The sequence below is a fragment of the Thalassophryne amazonica genome, chromosome 19, assembly GCF_902500255.1.
Source record: "Thalassophryne amazonica chromosome 19, fThaAma1.1, whole genome shotgun sequence".
In the NCBI taxonomy this organism is placed as follows: Eukaryota; Metazoa; Chordata; class Actinopteri; order Batrachoidiformes; family Batrachoididae; genus Thalassophryne; species Thalassophryne amazonica.
The window spans coordinates 54,444,134-54,463,753 of NC_047121.1; the positions used below are offsets into that span (position 1 = coordinate 54,444,134).

Below are 19,620 nucleotides of genomic sequence, written 5' to 3' on the forward strand. Positions count from 1 at the left end.
TAACTCAGACAGAACAATCGGAGAGAAAGAGTCTAACCAAATACCAGCATTACTGAAAGCAGCCAAACATAAAGTCTTTGGGATGGATATGAATAATTTTTTCTCTAATAGTTAAAATTTTATTTGCAAAGAAAGTCATGAAGTCATTACTAGTTAAAGTTAAAGGAATACTCGGCTCAATAGAGCTCTGACTCTGTCAGCCTGGCTACAGTGCTGAAAAGAAACCTGGGGTTGTTCTTATTTTCTTCAATTACTGATGAATAGTAAGATGTCCTAGCTTTATGGAGGGCTCTTTATAGAGAAACAGACTCTTTTTCCAGGCTAAATGAAGATCTTCTAAATTAGCGAGACGCCATTTCCTCTCCAGCTTACGGGTTACGGCTTTAAGCTGCGAGTTTGTGGGTTATACCATGGAGTCAGGCACTTCTGATTTAAGGCTCTCTTTTTCAGAGGAGCTACAGCATCCAAAGTTGTGCTCAATGAGGATGTAAAGCTATTGACGAGATAATCTATCTCACTCACAGAGTTTAGGTAGCTACTCTGCACTGTGTTGGTATATGGCATTGAAGAACATAAAGAAGGAATCATATCCTTAAACCTAATTACAGCGCTTTCAGAAAGACTTCTACTGCAATGAAACTTATTCCCCACTGCTGGGTAGTCCATTAAAGTAAATGTAAATGTTATTAAGAAATGATCAGACAAAAAGGGGTTTTCAGGGAATACTGTTAAGTCTTCAATTTCTATGCCATATGACAGAACAAGATCTAAAGTGTGGCTAAAGTGGTGGGTGGGCTCATTTACATTTTGAGCGAAACCAATTGAGTCTAATAATAGATTAAATGCAGTGTTGAGGCTGTCATTCTCAGCATCTATGTGGATGTTAAAATCACCCACTATAATTATCTTATCTGAGCTAAGCACTAAGTCAGACAAAAGGTCTAAAAAAAAAAATCACAAAGAAACTCACAGTAATGACCAGGTGGACGATAGATAATAACAAGTAAAACTGTTTTTTGAGACTTCCAATTTGGATGGACTAGACTAAGAGTCAAGCTTTCAAATGAATTAAAAGCTCTGTCTGGGTCTTTGATTAATTAATAAGCTGGAGTGGAAGATTGCTGCTAATCCTCCTCCTCGACCCGTGCTTCAAGAATTCTGACAGTTAGTGTGACCCGGGGGTGTTGACTCATTTAAACTAACATATTCATCCTGCTGTAACCAGGTTTCTGTAAGGCAGAATAAATCAATATGTTGATCAATTATTATATCATTTACTAACAGGGACTTAGAAGAGAGAGACCTAATATTTAATAAACCACATTTAACTGTTTTAGTCTGTGGTGCAGTTGAAGGTGCTGTATTATTTTTTCTTTTTGAATTTTTATGCTTAAATAGATTTTTACTGGTTATTGGTGGTCTGGGAGCAGGCACCGTCTCTACGGGGATGGGGTATTGGGGGGATGGCAGGGGGAGAGAAGCTGGAGAGAGGTGTGTAAGACTACAACTCTGCTTCTTGGTCCCAACCCTGGATAGTCACGATTTGGAGGGTTTAATAAAATTGGCCAGATTTCTAGAGATGAGAGCTGCTCCATCCAAAGAGGGATGGATGCCGTCTCTCCTAACAAGACCAGGTTTTCCCCAGAAGCTTTGAAATTATCTATGAAGCCCACATCATTTTTTGGACACCACTCAGACAGCCAGCAATTCAAGGAGAACATGTGGCTAAACATGTCACTCCTGGTCCGAATGGGGAGCGGCCCAGAGAAAACTACAGAGTCCGACATTGTTTTTGCAAAGTTACACACCGATTCAATGTTAATTTTAGTGACCTCCAATTGGTGTAACTGGGTGTCATTACTGCTGACGTGAATTACAATCTTACCAAATTTACGCTTAGCCTTAGCCAGCAGTTTCAAATTTCCTTCAATGTCGCCTGCTCTGGCCCCCGGAAGACATCTGACTACGGTTGCTGGTGTCGCTTACTTCACATTTCTCAAAACAGAGTCGCCAATAACTAGAGTTTGTTGCTCGGCGGGTGTGTCGCCAAGTGGGGAAAAACGGTTAGAAATGTGAACGGGTTGGTGGTGTACAGGGGGCTTCTGTTTAGAACTACGCTTCTTCCTCACAGTCACCCAGCCAGCCTGCTTTCCCGGCTGCTCGGGATCTGCTGGGGGACAGCTAACGGCAGCTAAGCTACCTTGGTCCGCACCAACTACAGGGGCCTGGCTAGCTGTAGGATTTTCCAAGGTGCGGAGCCGAGTCTCCAATTCGCCCAGCCTGGCCTCCAAAGCTACGAATAAGCTACACTTATTACAAGTACCATTACTGCTAAAGGAGGCCGAGGAATAACTAAACATTTCACACCCAGCGCAGAAAAGTGCGGGAGAGACGGGAGAAGCCGCCATGCTAAACCGGCTAAGAGCTAATAGCTGCGCTAAGCGAGCGGATTCCTAAAAACACACAAAGTGAATAATGTGAAAATAATTTAGAGGTGATTCAGCAGAGAGAGTGCTTTAGTTAAGGCACGTGAAGATTACACTGTGAAATAAATCGTTACCTAGATCAATCTAACTATGCAGATTAAACAGCTAGCAGATACAGCAAAACACTGCTGTGCTCCGGAACAGGAAATGATACAATACCGCAGTGAGAGCCAACCACCAGTAGACGTCACCAGTGATGTGCCAGTGTCAGAGGCCACATCCACACATGGATACTATACGAGGTGTTCATCGTGGGAACCAGTTCCAAAGGACTCAAACTATCTGGTTCAGCTGAATTCCTGCTCGACATTTCCACTGTGCAAAAACTGCCTTAAACTTGTTGCACTCTTCATGTATTATTGACCAATATCAACCACCTTCTGTTGTTCCTATATCATACCACCTCTGGAGTATGGATTACAAAACCCCTAATGTTTGGAGAATCGTCTGTAGATCTACACCTCATTCCAAAGAATTGGAACCATTTTGTGTAGTGTAAAAGCACCTGGCAAAGACCTCCATACATGGCCTGAAGTGCTCATAGTAAGGACCAAAATCAGCTTTAGCATCCATGAAATGACATACGAGGGGTGATTAAGAAATTTTGAGCCTGACCCAGAAACAGCAGGGCGTGGTTTTCCCTTTTTTTTTCCCCCATTCTGAGAAACCAACATTTCTTGAGAAGGTGTGAAGTTGTGACTCACTGGATGCAAGTTAAGTAATGTTGGTTTCTCAGAATGGAAAATATGCTTAGACCAATATGTGAGCAAAAGGGGACAACGCCATGATGTTCAGGTGGTGGTGTGAAACTAGTTAACACACCCTGAATTTGACCAAAAGAATGGTTAAATGGAATAATAAGTCAACATTTAAACTTCAGTCGTCAACCTCTTCTGATGTTCTAGCGGTTGACAATTGGTGGAGCGGAAAAAAGGCCTCGATTTCAATCGTCAACGGGTTTTTGTTTTTACTGGCATTTTGAAGGATTTTAATCATACTGGGCATGAGGCTGGGCCTAAGAAAAGTTAATTTGATTTTTAAATGATTTATATTAAAAAGGATGTTGTGCTTTAGCAGAGGTACTATTATAGCTTTTAGTTTTGATAAATGGACCCACAAAAAGCTCCAACACCACCACTGATCAAACTCTTATTACAATCAATCACATCAGAGCAAAGAGGGATTCTTTTTATTACCTGCAATATGGCCACTTCGTTCCTTAGCTGGCTCTCCTGCTTGGTAGGAAATCTCATCTTGTCAATAACCTTGATGGCCACATCTCTTCCACTTTTTCTGTGTTTGCCTAAAACAGCATGCAGGTCAGTGATTTGTTATCCGGCAATCTTAGTGCAGTTTATGTTTTATATAAAATGCAGCTGATAATATGTCAAAACAGAAACGTACCTCCATATACGATGCCAAACTGACCTGATCCCAGAACCTCGTCAGAGAATATTTGGTACACTGATGCAATATCCTACACACACACACACACACACACACACTTTACTTAGTAGTAGTAAGTTCTATATAGGCTCTGGAGGCCACTGGTACCAGGTCTTATCCCCAGATTCTGTGGCGTAAAGTAGGTGAGAGTCTATGACTCCCCCTGGACTCGATGCCAGTCCAACGTAGGCTACTTCCCCAACAAGCGATGTAACCATTTAAAGCTGGGCCGACTGGCACAATCCAGATGGAACACTGGGATTCAAAACCAAGTCTAGATAGCGGTACCCCAACTCCTTATTTCACTGAGCTACATGCTCTACATACTTTACTGAGGTCAGGTCTGGGAGCATGCACTGATACAACACAGTGCTTCCTCCACCACACCACTGATCCACCTTGGGTCCTGGATATCACACATCCAGCATACAACTGGTCCATCCCCACCTGAAAGTAACCATCTACTGGCTGCAACCAGGTGACACACAGGTGTGTCCTCAGCCTTCTTAAGCTGCTGGGTTCCTCAACACTGAGGTACCTGCGTGATGGATCGTATCCAGAGAAATGTGCTACTTGGCCAAAGTGTCATATCTGATGCTCCACCGCCAAAATTATTCTCAAATATAACTTGTAACTCTTCATGTTATCAGTTTCCTGTTTGTGTATTTTATGAGTCATGATTCTTCTGCAAGAGGTCATAATTTCTACTCTGCAGTAGGTGACTTTTCAAGATATCAGGATTTAAAAAAAATGTGATTCGATACACACTTCACGATAAGATAATTATCACAATTCTCGATCCATCTTTGCACCCCTAGAATTTCAGGCCTACAAGGTCTGTCCATAAAGTAACGGTCCTTTTTATTTTTTTCAAAAACCTATATGGATTTCATTCATATGTTTTCACGTCAGACAAGCTTGAACCCTCGTGCGCATGAGTTTTTCCACGCCTGTCGGTGACGTCATTCGCCTGTGAGCACGCCTTGGGAAGGAGTAGTCCCGCCCCCTCGTCGGATTTTCATTGTCTGGAAATGGGGGAATGAAAAGGACTTTTTTTCCATCAGAATTTTTTCAGAAGCTGTTAGAGACTGGCACCTGGAAACCATTCTAAAAATTTATCTGGCTTTCGGTGAAAATTTTACGGGCTTCACAGAGAATAAGGACTTTAACTACAGCTTTAAGGACCCCTTTAAGGACCCCTTTAAGGACGGTCGGTGCGCCGCGCTCCGAGCTGCAACGACGAGGCACAAACCACTGGATCATTTCTGAGCTGATGGCTCTGTGGATACGAGACCGTCGTGTGCTCTTTCTCTGGTTATCACAAGAGCTGGACATCAGCCATTTTCCGGCAGATTTCACTTTTAACAAGAGATTTTGTCATGGAAAGCCACGCGGAGGCTTCGCTCGTCACGACCGATTCGCTTTGGAAGCGAGACAAAGGAACACCTCCATTTCGGAGTGTTAGAGGACAAGTTGGGACATGCCTATCTCGGCTTTCAGTGCTTACCAGTCGAGTGAGTATAAGAGAAATTGTGAAGAGCTGACGTCACCGACAGGCATGGAAAAACTCACGCATGCGCACGAGGGTTCAAGCATGTCTGACGTAAAAACATATGAATGAAATCCATATAGTTTTTGAAAAAAATAAAAAGGACTTTACTTTATGGACAGACCTCATATGTCTTCAAAGAGCGCCTGCTGTCACTTTTACATGTCGAGACTGATAACATTCTTTGACATTATTGCCAAATATTTAACTTTCACTCAATGCAGAAGTGGAACTCTTGAAAATCCCTTTACCAAAAATGAGTCGGCGACTTCCTCATTATTCAGACTGACAGCTTCCACTGGACGTTTCTGCAGAGAGCCGGCGGGCTACAATTTCTGATTTTTACCACAACAGTTACTTGAATAACATATGCAAGAGCGCGCCGGCGATGCTGGGAAATTATGCAACAGCATCTTTAAGAAATAAAGAGAAGAAAGAAGCCGCACTCACCACATTCTCCTGGATCTGGCAGTTGGACACGGATATGCTGATGGACAGCTCTTCTGGAGGGGAAAATACAAGATGTTTCCACACTCAACTTAAAAACAAAAAACAAAAACCTTTATCAATGCAGAAAACAGCCTGTGCAAAGTGACTCCAGGCAGAAGCACATAACTCAGAGTGCTAGCAAACCCATCACAGCTGCATGCAATAAGTCACAGTCCTGCATTTTACTGCAAAATAAATTGGCTATAAAATTGATCTGGAAAACTATTTATGACTGAACGGTGTAAGAATTCATTGCATTTCAGACGTGGGACTTTAGAACACTGCAGGGCTTCGTATTTAGCTACAAGTTCATGCCGGCTTACTGTAGCAGCCAAAACAGAGATTTCTCTTTTTTAAATGAGAGTAATGAGGAATAGAACAAACATGGAGGTATGAACGCTGGTGAACGTTTCAACTCTGAGCAGCCACGTTCCCATCAGTTCAATACTTTCCAAAAACCAGCTTCCAAGTATAATAATTTATGTATTTCACTCTGGCTTATATTCTTATTCATAAAGCACTTGCAATTGCATCCAGCAGCCACTATGTGGCACCACAAACAGTGGAAAATGACATATAAAGCACCACAATAAGCCCATATCCGAGAAGAGTTTACTAACGTATTTTCTGGAGGTGTAAGTCAAAGTTTTTTAGTAGTTTGCCAAATGACAAGGATCTATTTTAGCCGTTATATAAAACAAATAATGAATGCTTTTACATTCTTTCAATGGAACGAATATTTCATGAGGTGAAAACTGGAACATACCATGGAATCAAAGCGCTAAACAAAATAAACTCCAACAATAAAAGAATAACTGCCAGTACACCACAAGAATGCACAAAAATCCAAAATTATAGACACAATGATGCAGAAAAAAAAACATGAATTGTACTCTGGTATGATTTTATTTTTCCTCTTAAAGAGGTATTTTTTTGACAGGTGAAACTTAGAGTCCAGAAATACATGTATGTTGCTGGGCTTTACATCAATACCTTGTTTGCGTAAATTGACAAAGTAGACATGGTACACTGCTCAGTCTGAGACATGTCCTGCAGCCTTCTTATCACCTTCCATCAATGGTTGACCAAACGGTGCATGTCGCGCAGCCAGAACCTCTCACTGTTCAAACCCTGAAAGTCTGAGAGCGATTATTCATGCTGCAGTTATCGCCACGCTTTGTCTGGAGGTTGTGGCTTTTTTAAAATTTAGTTGTAGAGAATCACCGGAGATGGAAAGTTTCAAAATTTGTCTTTTTTTTTTTGACAACTTCTGTTCAAGCTTTTTTCTGATTGTATGAAATGTTGGGAGTCGCAGATACAAGCGGCGGAAATGTCGCTCTTCTATGTGATATCTGGGCTTACACTCCTGGACAGGGTGAGAAGCTTGACTATCCTTGAGACTGAGTACAGCCGCTGCTTCTTCACATTGAAAGGTTTCAGCTGAGGTGGTTCAGGTGTCTGGTGAGGATGCCCCCTGGTCATCTCCCTAAGGAGGTCTTACAGGCACGTCCAACTGGGAAGAGCCACAACATGTTGGAGGGATCACAATTTCCAGCTGTCTTGGGGATGCCATGGGATCCCACAGAAAGAGTTAAAGGACTTGAGTCAGGATAGAGAAGTGTGGGTTGAGCGGCTTTGTGTACGCATGATCTAGTCAGATCAGACGAAGGAGAAAAGATGATTAGTACTTGGGTGAAAGTCTGCTTGGAAAGACCAAGTTCTGTGTGGTTCTCCATGCAGAACTAGAGTTGGTTCAGGAAGGGTATCTGGCGTAAAAGTCATGCGAAATCCCAATGAAGCTCTGGATTGGATCTGCTGTGGTAACCCCAAACCACCAGGGGCCACAGATATACAAAAGAAAAACCCAAAATGTGCAATTTTGTAGCTAGTGGCAGAAAGCGGCACCGCAGCTACTTTCTATAAACTGAACAGTCTGTTTTAGGTTCTGAGGGTTTCAGTGTGTTTGGAAAGTACTGAACTTGGGGGCTTGAAACCGCCATCTCTAGTTTGCAGAGTTTGATTTTGTTTTCGGACATCAGTGAAGTTAAAATGATATTTGACACGGTTTGTACTTTGTACCCACAAAGAAGGCTGCCTTGATATTCACCCAAGTACTTAAAACTTCACTATACATAATATTTGGAACATGAATCTGAAAGTAAACTAAACAATTTGTTCATCACTTTTCAGAGACCAAAATCCACATGTCTGTCTGGCACAGGTTTCGAGTAGGTTTTTTTTGTGGGGGGGGCTTTAGGTTTGATGTCGCACCATTTATGTTAAGGGTAACGACTGAATCCAAAAATATGCTTTTTTCAGGGTCTCCAACATTTTGTGCCAGACTGGACATATTTCAGGACAAGAACTCTAGTTTGCAAATTAGGTTACAACCAGAGTCTCAGGACGACAAATGAAGAAATAACTCCGCCTCTCTTCTTAATGGCCAAAATTCTTTGTCCAGTTTGGTGGAATTGCAAGAAAATATTGCCTCCGTCTTGACCACAATGAGTCACACTACATTTCAGCACAGTCATACTGTATTGGGTTATTCATCTCCAAGTGGTGACTAACTCACATTAGTGCTGGAGTTTCCCTGCCTTTCACAATCGAAACCCTCTTTCACACGTGCAGACCTGAAGTAGTTTAAACATTACCTGAACGTCCGAATCAGTGGGACCAGAGATCAGAATGTCTTTAACCTGAGACCTGAGTCTCTCTTTACATTATGGAATGGAAGGAGAAATATACTTCCAGAATCTGACAAACACAGTGAAAAAGACAAAGGAGACGTGGTTCAGATGAGTAATGATGTGCGTCTGTAACTGTAACACTTCATGATGGGGGGTGATTGGTTCCGTAAAATGCAGTTAACTCAGCCTGGCGGTTCATCTAGACCGTTGGAAGCCAGTACTCAGAGGTGTTTTTAGGTTATGGTGATATTTATTGCCAACTTGGCAAAGTACTACTATACTCATGGGTAAGACTAGACCAGGACGAGACTTAAGTATGACCACTTGAAGAAGCTGTTGGGGCCTGTTGGTGATGGTGCTTATCTCCAGATTCCAGTGTGAAGAGGATGAGGAGCAACAACGCCCCCTGAATGGGAAACCAGTCCAAAGCAGCTTGCTTCCCCACACAAGGCCAATACCTATTTACAGCTGGATGGACTGGGACTAATCCAGGTGAAGTGTCTTGCCAGAGGACACAGACAGGTGGTGTGACTGGGAATCAAACCCAGGTCTGCAGTACATATCGGTAGCCCAACACCTTATCCTCATTTCTCCAAATAAGGCATTTCCAAAACTTGGTGGAATGGCTGAGGGTCAGCCAAGAAGAAAGTAATTTTATTGAAAAAAATAGGTTAAAAGTCCAAAGCCATGAGCCAAGATCAAAATATGAGTCCAATGAACATATGACATATTTAGAATGGCTATTTTGAAATATCGGTGAAAGCTACACCTGTGGTTACTATTAAACACTAATATGAAGTCATATACCACCGTACTGTTGGTTCTGTGTCTTTTGCGCTGCGGTGACCTTGAAAGAGCAAGCTCAAGGTCATACGCATTTTAAGTACAGTTGGGCAGTTATTCAAAAACGTACTGAAACTGACAGTGAGAATCTCTAAGTGACTCGCTGATGACGATTCAGCCGATTTAATGATGTTCCAGCGATGTTCCAGTTTCAGCTATGTCCATCAACCTCTTTGGCTACATGGTGCTGGTGGGTCATTTTTGGTTAAATCTACTTCATTAAAGTCTGACATGAATAGAAAAGTTAACTCAAATATTCCGTAAATAGCCAGAAATGGTTAAGATATGATATGCACCCCATCATTAGAAAAAAGTATTCCAGCTTTAATAGCTAGAGAAATTAGGGCAGTGCACAAAAAAAGCTTTCCATGTGTTGTGGCTTTATCAGGTACCATCTAGAAATAATCACCGAAAAGGAAATGCAATCATTTTTAGGCTCGTAAAATGCACAATTTCTTATCTCAATGCTGCACAAATGTCAACCTCATTGGAAAAGAGCAACACATCATTTGTGTTTCAGGTCTTTCCTCTTTCTTTAGAGATCGATATAGATGCGGTTCAGCAAAAGAGTCGTGCAGTTTTCTGTCTGGCACAAGGTGTACTCACTGTGGTCTTTGCCTTGGCCAGCAGCACTGGCCACGCTGGGCTGAGGTGTGACGGGCATCAGAGCCTGTCTGATGGCCTTCTGCCAGCCTTGAGCCACCTCCATGCCAACTCCTGAAGCAGCCAGAGCAGGGCTGTGGCAGTGACTGCTGTTGTTCTCCCCAACATAGTAGACCATTGTGGCTGTGATGATCTCAAAGCAGTGAGGGTTGCTGCCCTGTGCAAGATTGCTGTAGTCCCTGGACTGTTCTACTTGGAGGATCTCTGACAGAGGGATTTCCTACACAGGGGAGAGGAGAGACTATGAATGCTATCACGTCGGTTGTTTTATGGAATTTTTAAAACCTGACATCCACAAGTTTGCTGTTTGAGCAGTGGCTTTGGTGGCTACGAGACCTAGGCAGTTGACAAGCTCACTTCAACTTACATTTAACAGCAACCGCACCTGTTCCTAATTTGAATTTGCTGATGAAATTACTCCCTGTAACAAGCCCAGACATGCCCAGCAGGAGGCAGACAGGTACGTTATAGAAGCTTGATCCCTATGGATGGATCTACTCTTAATTAGGGTGACCAAATGTTGTGTTTTCCCAGGACATGTCCTGTTTTCATGTCCTGACCAGGATTTTTTTTTTTTTAAGAAAGTGACAAAAATATCCTGGTTTTCATTGTTTTTCAACTTTGAGTAAACAGAGAATCTCATTGCCGGGCAGAGTGTCCTGGTTTTCTGTAACCAAAATATGGTCACCCTACTCTAATCTACCTCAGTAAGTCCCTTAGGTCCTTGTTTTTTCCCCAGTTGGGGTCGCCAGATCCAATGTGGATTTGCATGTTGAACTGGCACAAGTTTTACACCGGATGCCCTTCCTGACGCAACTCCACATTACAAGGAGAAACAAGCAGAACCGGGAACCTTCTGCACTGAAACCAAGCACCAAAACCAAATTCCCCACAATAAAAATACTTAAAATATATATTTTAGTATATTTATTAAATTAATGAAGTAGTGATTGCTCCCAGTCTCTAGTTGAGCACAATGCACAGCATCGATTCCAATGCATTTTTCATACAACTTTATTTGTTCAGTGCTTTCCAAAAATAAAAGCACTAAACAAGATAAAATCCAGAAATCAAACTACAATCCAGCAATATACATAAAATAAGAGATTAAAAAATCTCAACTTAAAAAGTGATTAAAAAGGAAAAAAATGTCAAAATTATAAAGCTGATTTAAAAAAAATATGCAATTATGAGTTGATAAATAAAATACACTTTACTTTGATAACAGCCAAAGAATTTGGCAATAATTTGTTGAATCAGTCTTTCCTTTGAGAAATTATTGAAAAAATACTGATAATCGTTTTCTAAATGATATATATTTAATCCAGTAGTTAAATGTTGTCATTGTCTTGCAGCACTATTTCCTTATTTTAGAAAAGTTATAGTCTTCATATAATATGTTGTATATTTAGTTTGGCACTAGCTGGGATGTCAAGGTTAGCTTGAGCCGAGTGCCTCCATTTTGAGCAACAGAATTTATAAAGTGCTTAAAAATACAAAAAATATGTACAAGCGTCCATAAATACATACAAAATACATATAAATAAATACATGAATATAATAATAATATGTTGTATATTTAGCTTGGCGCTAGCTGCTATGTCAAGGTTAGCTTGAGCCGAGTGCCTCCATTTTGAGCAACAGAATTTATAAAGTGCTTAAAAAAATACAAAACATAATATAATACAAAATATGTACAAGCATCCATAAATACATACAAAAATACATATAAATAAATACATTAATAATAATAATAACAAAATCACTAAGGCGCCAATGTTACCAAGCAAATTAGCTAGCCGCACATGATATGATACTAACAGGCTAATGTTAGCATGAGCTGAGGTATTCCATTGAGAGAAATTGAATTTGTGTGATTTTTTTTTTTTTTTTTTTTTTTTTTATAAATCAAATAGTAAATTTTGAGTTCTTCACTGGACAGTTTTTTTTTTCTTTTTTTCTGTAGTCACAAAACCTCCAAAGGTTTTGCAACCCAATACATTAAATAATACTTCACTGCCATCTACGGCTACAAGATGCTACCTTCTACACGTGTGACATGGTGTTCCTGGATACTGAATCGGGTACTGTGATCACAGTCCAGAGCAGAAGGCGGCAATGCATCATTAATCTGCATGCCAACTGCCAGAACACAAGAATAAGAAGAAAAAGATCTGAAAGAGAGAGCTGTTCCGTGTCTTTATTAATTTAAAAAATCATGCTCTCAAACTGAAAGCCACCCCCCCCCCAAAAAAAAACAAGTGTATTATTTCACACTCCTCTGCACAACACTGACTGACTGAGACAAAAAGAACAGGAACAGCAGGTCAGCAAACCAAATCTACGGTAAGTTTTCAAACGTTTAAGGATACTGCAAGTTTACATCACCTATGATCACCTGTTCAGTGACCAAAAGAAGCAGTTTATTCAAATATTATTAATTTTGTGCCTCATACAATAACATTAATAAGCTCATTAGCTTCTGCTTGCTAATGCAGTGGTTGTATTACTCAGATTAAATTCATTTTGCTTGTTGGTGGATGAAGCAGTCGTACCACGTTTCAAAAATCGACCCGTCTGACATGCTTATGTTTTGTCTTCTTCATGCAATTCAACTCTATTTATAAAGTGGCAAATCACAACAAGTCGCCCCAAGATGCTTCACAAGGGGTAAGGTTGAACCTTACTAATCATGACCTATTTTTGAACAGATGCAATAAATACTCCAGTGCAACTACAGTGTAAATGTTACTTAAACATCTATCAGCAAACTGTCACACATGTTAAAGTTCAGCACGTGTCCTTGTTTTTCTATATGTGCACCAGCATGTGTTCCTGTAAGAAAATATTAGCAGCGAAACAAACACTCACAAGCTCTGCAGACAGTCATCTGGTGTCGAGTTTAGAGTCTCAGTTCGTACTTTCTCCTTTACTCCTCCAGCTCTTAGTGGCACACTAAGCACACACAGTCTGAGCGGACTTTAAAAATTCCCCTTCCCCTAAAAGTCCACCGTCAAATTAAAGACGCGAGGGAGGGAGAGTCACAGCCAATGGGGGCTCACAGAGGCACACGCCGTCCCCTCCGCGCGGCTCGCCACAGAGTATCGGATGAAGTACTTGTGGTTAGCGCGGCTGGGGTCACGTGATTGGGCCTTGTGGCAGCTGAAGCGCTCAACTTCCCTGATTACAAGGCAGGACCAGCCAGAGGCCCCTTATGAGCATGAGCCGCTGGCGCTACCGCCAGCCACCGAGACGAAAGACAGCGTTCAACGGGAGGGTGCGTGAGGGGATGTGTGCGCTTTGTGTGGCTGAAGGGGTAAATGTGACAGCGCTCAATCTGGCAGAGACAGAGCGAAGTCCCCTCACCCCATAAAGCGTTCTTCAGAGAAAGCCACAAGTACAGGGGTCTCATCTTCAAACAGCGAGCCATTATGGCTTCCAAATGGGGAAAATGGCTGCCATGCCCGGCAAGCACACCACCACACAACCACCACTAATCAGATTGAAGGTCTAAAGAATAGAGAAGCGAGGACAGCGGTCGCACATTGATGAGCAGCAGGCTGGAAGCTCAAGGAACGTCAAAGGATAAGAAGCCAAGAACCACTATCTGAGATCGGCCAAAGGAATTCTGTCATCAAATGTACAATCACACGAGCTGTCAAATACACCAGATTCTCCTTATGTGATTTCACATTTTAAATCTTTACAGTACTGAAAAAGCTCAAACTAGTGCCAATAAGGAAGCTTTTACAGGCAGCCCAACAGTTCTCTCTCCTGGAGGAAAGGTATTGGAAATCATCCTGTTTGTTCATCCACCCCACGTTTGTGACGAATTACAGAATACGCATTATTCCAAATTTAACTAAAACATCCTCACAACACACACAATAAAACAAAAGCAAAACCTCAGAAATGTAACAGACTCTTCACCGAACCAAAACGTCTTTAAAATTTGTTCATTTTTTAAAGATATCTTGTACATGGGCACAATCCGCATCCCTTCTTCTGGTTGACAAACGTATTAACATCAAATCAATAAAAGAGAAAAATAAAACAGCAATATGCAATTAAACAAAAAGTTTTAAAAGGTGCTTGAAAATCTAAATGATTTTTCTGCCACTAGATGTCACACTAGCACTACATTTCGGGGTAAGAACAATGCTTCCCTCCTCCCCAACCCTCCATCCTCCTATCTGTTTTATTCTTCAAAATTTTGTATTAAACAAAACATCCTCACAACACAACACTAAAACAAAACTCCAGAAATACAGCCACAAATTTGCCACTAAAATCAATCAATGCTTCCCCAAATCAATGGACCATCAATATACAAAATGTACACAAGTGATTGTATAAGTGCATCCTGTTTTACTTCTGGCTGGCAGAAAAAACATTAAATCAAATCAGTACTGGAAAATAAAACCAGGACGGAGTGGAGGAAAAACAATTTAAAGGTGCTCGTAATTTTTTTTTTTTCTACCACTGGATGTCATACTAGCACACAACAATGCTTCTCTCCTCAGCCACTCCTCCACAACTCTCCCTCCTTCCCCCTCCATCCTTCACATCGAGCAAAAGGAAAGTCACTGAAAACCCGGAGAGGTCAAGAAAGCAAAGTCTGGCGGTGGTGGAAATTCCAGAGATGTCTGGGAAAAGCTTATGGGGTCATCAGGTCCCTGGACACAAGTGTTTGGCGCTTCCAGACTCACTGTACGGTTATGAGACCAAGCAGTGACCTAAGTCGAGAATTACTGGAAGATCATTTGTACAGTTGGAATTACCTTATGTCAAACAAACACTTGGATGAGGTGCACTGGTTGCTGATTTTTTACACACACACACACACACACACACACACACACACACACACACACACACACACACACACACACACACACACACACACACACACACACACACACACACACACACACACACACACACACACACACACACACACACACACACACACACACACACACCAGTTGAATGAAGACCAACACATACACTCAACAAAAATATAAACGCAACACTTTTGGTTTTGCTCCCATTTTGTATGAGATGAACTCAAAGATCTAAAACTTTTTCCACATACACAATATCACCATTTCCCTCAAATATTGTTCACAAACTAGTCTAAATCTGTGATAGTGAGCACTTCTCCTTTGCTGAGATAATCCATCCCACCTCACAGGTGTGCCATATCAAGATGCTGATTAGACACCATGATTAGTGCACAGGTGTGCCTTAGACTGCCCACAATAAAAGGCCACTCTGAAAGGTGCAGTTTTGTTTTATAAGGGGGGGGGGGGGGGGGGGGGATACCAGTCAGTATCTGGTGTGACCACCATTTGCCTCATGCAGTGCAACACATCTCCTTCGCATAGAGTTGATCAGGTTGTCAATTGTGGCCTGTGGAATGTTGGTCCACTCCTCTTCAATGGCTGTGCAAAGTTGCTGGATGTTGGCAGGAACTGGTATTCGCCAGTCCAGAGCATCCCAAACACGCTCAATGGGTGACATGTCCGGTGAGTATGCCAGCCATGCAAGAACTGGGACATTTTCAGCTTCCAAGAATTGTGTACAGATCCTTGCAACATGGCATTATCCTGCTGCAACATGAGGTGATGTTCTTGGATGTATGGCACAACAATGGGCCTCAGGATCTCGTCACGGTATCTCTGTGCATTCAAAATGCCATCAATAAAATGCACCTGCATTCTTCGTCCATAACAGACGCCTGCCCATACCATAACCCCACTGCCACCATGGGCCACTCGATCCACAACACTGACATCAGAAAACCGCTCACCCACACGACGCCACACACGCTGTCTGCCATCTGCCCTGGACAGTGTGAACCGGGATTCATCCGTGAAGAGAACCTCTCCAACGTGCCAAACGCCAGCGAATGTGAGCATTTGCCCACTCAAGTCGGTTACGATGACGAACTGGAGTCAGGTCGAGACCCCGATGAGGACGACGAGCATGCAGATGAGCTTCCCTGAGACGGTTTCTGACAGTTTGTGCAGAAATTCTTTGGTTATGCAAACCGATTGTTCCAGCAGCTGTCCGAGTGGCTGGTCTCAGATGATCTTGGAGGTAACATGCTGGATGTGGAGGTCCTGGGCTGGTGTGGTTACACGTGGTCTGCGGTTGTGAGGCTGGTTGGATGTACTGCCAAATTCTCTGAAATGCCTTTGGAGATGGCTTATGGTAGAGAAATGAACATTCAATACACGAGCAACAGCTCTGGTTGACATTCCTGCTGTCAGCATGCCAATTGCACGCTCCCTCAAATCTTGCGACATCTGTGGCATTGTGCTGTGTGATAAAACTGCACCTTTCAGAGTGACCTTTTATTGTGGGCAGTCTAAGGCACACCTGTGCACTAATCATGGTGTCTAATCAGCGTCTTGATATGGCACACCTGTGAGGTGGGATGGATTATCTCAGCAAAGGAGAAGTGCTCACTATCACAGATTTAGACTGGTTTGTGAACAATATTTGAGGGAAATGGTGATATTGTGTATGTGGAAAAAGTTTTAGATCTTTGAGTTCATCTCATACAAAATGGGAGCAAATCAAAAAGTGTTGCATTTATATTTTTGTTGAGTATAATTTTTGTCCCATGACTTTGTTTTATTACTTCTGATTACATTTTTTTTTTTAAATCAGAAACAGTTGGGGGTAATTTTAAAGTTTATTACAAAATTGAAAATCAAAGATGTTCCTTCTGTATTTATTTTTAATGACTTCTCAAAACTTACTTGCTGTTCCTTCATAGTCCACTAGAGGCGTCACTGATCCATTATATTTCAAGAGGGTTATTCAGTCCTCACTTTGCTCTCATTTTGTTTTTAAATCTTAAAATGATTAATTTGTTTTTTGTGACAGAGTCTGGTTTTATAAATACTGTATAAAATAATTGTTTCATTTTTACTTTTGAATAAAATTTAGTCTGCAGCAACACAATGATGTCTTTAGGGGCATGAAAACAAGATGGTTACGACTCGCTTTCAATTAGTCTCCTGAAGTTCTTAAATGTGCCCACCTGAAAATAAAGGAGCCCATAAAGATGCCAGTGAGCACATCCTGTGGAGTGAATCCACACCAAATGTTTACAGGCAGGGGGCGCCACCACTGCAGACAGACGTGAGGAGTAGGAGACAGAGTGCTTTCACCGTTAGTCCTGAACCGGGAATCAGATGAAGTAAAGCATGCTCAAAATGCTGCAAAAAAAAAAAAAGAAAAAAAAAAGAAAAAAAATACACAACCTGTGGAAACAAAGTGGAACCTGCTGCTTCCTCCCACTCCACCGCATCACAGGTGCAACCACAACTCAGGGTCAACGTCTCCAAATACCAAAGAATAAAATAACGACAACCCCCACCCAACACACACACACACAACCGCCAACATGTGGAAGTCTTTGCTGTGCACGCCGCAGTTCCCTCCCTCAGTCTGCAGTGTGTAATTACTGTGCTATTAAGCCCCTGCGGCAGTGTAATGACTGACTACCATACACTGAACGGAAAGTGTCACAGGGGCCGTCCACAACTGATTTTACACATTCAAATTACAATCTTACTCTGGCATCAACATCAGAATATGCAGGCTTAGAGCTCAATCCAGAAACAGGTTCATCTTTAATATTCATGCTCTTATTTTTACTTCAACCAACAAGGTTTTGCAGGATTATTCAAAAACTAACCTAACAGAATTTCTCCTCAACCTTTGAGAAGGTTGGAGACATTCCTAGAACATGGCAGAAGCCTAAACATGCACCCTGTAACCCCTCGGTCACATTAGCTACAAGAGATCGAGGCAACGCGATAAGCCGCCATTTATTTTCAATCAGAGTGGGCGTCATACAGCGACAAGAGACAAGTGGCCGCTACGCCTCAGCTCAGTGGGGAAAACTAGACTAGGTCTGTTTTATGTAAATACTGAGTGACGCGGCATGGCGACTGCCAATCAGAGTGAAGGCAACGTGACATCAGCGTGTTGAATGTTGGTTGCTTGTTCAAATAAAATAATCCAAGATGGCAGATGTGCAGGATTTTAAAAAGGAATAGTTTGCACCATCTGTCATGCTTAGTTATCATGGTATGGGTTAACATATGTCACATGTCATAGAATCCAATGGATGTTGACCTTGTGTGACCTTTACTTTGGAGACCAAACATTCAACAAAATCAAAACTATTCCATTTATTAATCCTATTAACTCAACCAATAATTTGCATCACTTTTTACCAAAATTGAAGTAACTTTTGACCCCTGTACAATCTGAAACTGACCTGTCACCATTTTTGCTGTTTTTACCCCCATAACTCTCGAACATTCAGTCAGACAGTCCAAACTATACCTTTTTGGAATAGTTATGATCAGACAAATAATGTGGTATAGTTTTCAACATGATTGGAGCATTTTTATATTTTGACCCCTGTATTTATTGACCCCTGTAGCTCATTAGAGGTCAGCAACAGGGTGTCTACATATCTGAAAATAAACATTAGCTAATTTAGATTATGTGGGCCAAATGTGACACTTATCACAGAATGCACAATTGTTTTGCTGTGCCACCCCAATAGTGAGGAAACGCCACACTTTGTGCCACCACTTACTTCTATATGGCCTCTTATTTGGGACAGTCTTGTTCCACGGTGGCGCTGGGGGGGGGGTCTTGGACCCAAAATATTTTCTTGCATATCTAGTTTTTTTTCTTCTTTTTTGATCATTTAATGTCACATGATGTCATTTGGTGGTGTTATACAGTTATTCCCACTTCTGGTTGCTACCAGCTATTCATGATAAAACCTAATTTTTTTCTTATCATTACACATTTATGTTTGCGATTCACAGCTTGTGTAATTATGGAGACTAATAAGCCTGGTCTATATGATCATGATACGTACATGTCTGTTTACATTTGACTAATTACTAATTTTACTCACTACTTTTGACTGTGATTTGCTGCAACCAACTCAATAATAATAATAATAATAATAATAATAATAATAGTAATAATTTTTCATTGCTGCCATTGTGTTTGCAATATTTGACCCACACATGCATGAGGCGAGACTATGACATTTCTACATACTCATTTTCAAGCTGCTACGACAAACGAGGCTCAACGTCCCATAATAACCCAGTTTGGCTAAAAGTCAGCAAAAAGTTAACTGTTATCAAAGTGAACAATGACAAAACAATAAATAAATAAATAAATAAGTCATCAGCCAGTGTACCACATCAGCCTAACTGAAGTCTGAACATTTCAAAAACAACAGCAGGTCTCATTTCTGTCACATGTAAGATGGAAAATTTTATCAGTCCAAAAACCCTTAAAATGTCCAGTCTTAAGTGACGTGACAGCTTGGCGCTAAACATGGTGATGTTAGTGATTCCGGACTGCAGCATGAGAAACCACAGGGTGGAATTTCAGGGGG

At 41.5% G+C, this 19,620-nt stretch overlaps 1 protein-coding gene across 1 annotated transcript in view; it reads right to left on the reverse strand.

Annotated features, from left to right (window-relative positions):
* The window catches only part of prkd3 (protein kinase D3), a 111,062-nt gene that overhangs the window by 12,930 nt on the left and 78,512 nt on the right, over nucleotides 1-19,620 (reverse strand). The window contains exons 11-14 of the mRNA XM_034195584.1: nucleotides 10,110-10,386; nucleotides 5,932-5,984; nucleotides 3,891-3,963; nucleotides 3,683-3,789 (exon numbers count right to left, since the gene is read on the reverse strand). Coding sequence (XP_034051475.1) covers nucleotides 3,683-3,789; nucleotides 3,891-3,963; nucleotides 5,932-5,984; nucleotides 10,110-10,386 — 510 coding nt within the window. The remainder of the gene's footprint in view (nucleotides 1-3,682; nucleotides 3,790-3,890; nucleotides 3,964-5,931; nucleotides 5,985-10,109; nucleotides 10,387-19,620) is intronic.